This window comes from Plasmodium cynomolgi (assembly GCF_000321355.1).
Source record: "Plasmodium cynomolgi strain B DNA, scaffold: 0750, whole genome shotgun sequence".
Taxonomy (NCBI): Eukaryota; Apicomplexa; class Aconoidasida; order Haemosporida; family Plasmodiidae; genus Plasmodium; species Plasmodium cynomolgi.
The window spans coordinates 1-1,663 of NW_004193033.1; the positions used below are offsets into that span (position 1 = coordinate 1).

General features: G+C 25.0%; 1 protein-coding gene across 1 annotated transcript; it reads left to right on the forward strand.

Moving 5' to 3' along the window:
* Positions 1-604: 604 nt before the first annotated feature.
* On the forward strand, positions 605-1,504 carry PCYB_005480 (CYIR protein; the record flags this gene model as incomplete). Its single annotated transcript, XM_004227969.1, has 1 exon — positions 605-1,504. A coding segment is annotated over one exon (900 nt), but the record flags the coding sequence as incomplete, so codon positions are not given.
* Positions 1,505-1,663: the final 159 nt, after the last annotated feature.

The following is a 1,663-nucleotide window of genomic DNA, read 5'->3' on the forward strand; positions in this document are numbered from 1 at the left end:
GATTCTTTTAACATATATTAATAAATATTTAACAGTAGTGAATATTTTAAAGGTTATCAAGATAAAACTCATTACAATCAGAATTACTGAACGTACTTATTTTGCTTATAAATTATTCAATACGCGGCGTTACTTAAAAAGTGGATTATATGTTATATTTTATAAATGTAAATTTATTGAATCAAAATCTATTTAATAATACATTAAATGAGTTAATTATATTCTTTTTTTTTTTTCCATTACTAATTATAATATATAAATTCTTAGGAATGTTAACTAAAATAAAAAACACATATAGAATCTGTTATTATAATTAAATGATTTATAAAACTTTTATATTGTATATGGCATTTATATCACTGTAAAGTTTAAATGAATAATAAATTAGCGTATTAAGAATTTTTATATCTCTTTTAAATGTTTTACTTTTGACACCATGGCATGTGCAAAACCTTTTAATGTAGCAAATTTCATTTATTATTGGCAATATATATTTATCTGCATATTTAAATGTTTTATACGCTTTACTTAACAATTATATTTATATGAAGCGACTTTATTTTAATTATTTTATAAACTTTTATTAATTGTTCTTCTCCTTTAGTATCCTAGTTATGAGTGTTACAAAGATATACAAAAACAATTTGTTGAAAAAATAGATAGACATGATTATAAAATTAGTGATCAGATTTTGGAATTTGAAATAAAATATCCACATAATATACTACAGAAACATGATTTATCTGATGTTTTTACTAATTTAAAAAAATATTTAAGCAACGATCATGTTTTTGGTTCAGCTCATTATAATGGGGAAGGAACTTGTAAGTATATTAGCTACTTGTTATGTGATAAAATCCGTGATAAACATGGTATATGTGATGAAAACAGATTTAATTTGCTCAAAGAATTTGTAGACAAATACAATAAATCTACTAATTCTGATATGTGTAAAAATATTGTTAATCACATAGATGGTCTTGAATTTAAAAAAATGAAATCCTTATATGAGATCTATGATTGGTACACTTCTTTGTCAGATGCTTATGCACACGGGAATAAGCATTACTGTAGCAACATGAAATATTTAGTTTATTTATATAATACATTTATAAACAGTTATCGATCTGATATCTCAATATTTTATACATTATTAAAGAATTTTGAAGGTTTAATGAACAATCTCTTATCGAGAGCAATACCTCTTTGTTCAGAATATGACTTTGCATTAGTTAATGCTGATTTATATAAATCAGTATTAATATCACCAAATCCATCAGGGATAAATAGTATACCACCAAAAGGAGACACCTCAAATAATATATTTACTCCAGAACAATCAGAAGTAATAAGTTCATCAATAAGGATAGAAGAAGAACAAAAAGAAGCTTATCCGGAAATTCCCCAAATATCTAAAGTATCAGACCTATTACATGTAGAAGTACCTTCTGTAACACAATCCCCCGTTGGAGAAAGACAACTACATCAAAAAGTAAACACTTAGAACATAATGAAACATTTAAAAGAAAACAATCTTATGATTCAGGAGAGCTTTATGAACCAGGAGTATATGTTAAAGGAAACAAAATATTTTCACCAGATGAAGATTACAAAGTAGTAAAAGAAGGATTAGGACACGGATCAAGAAATGATTCTGCAGGAA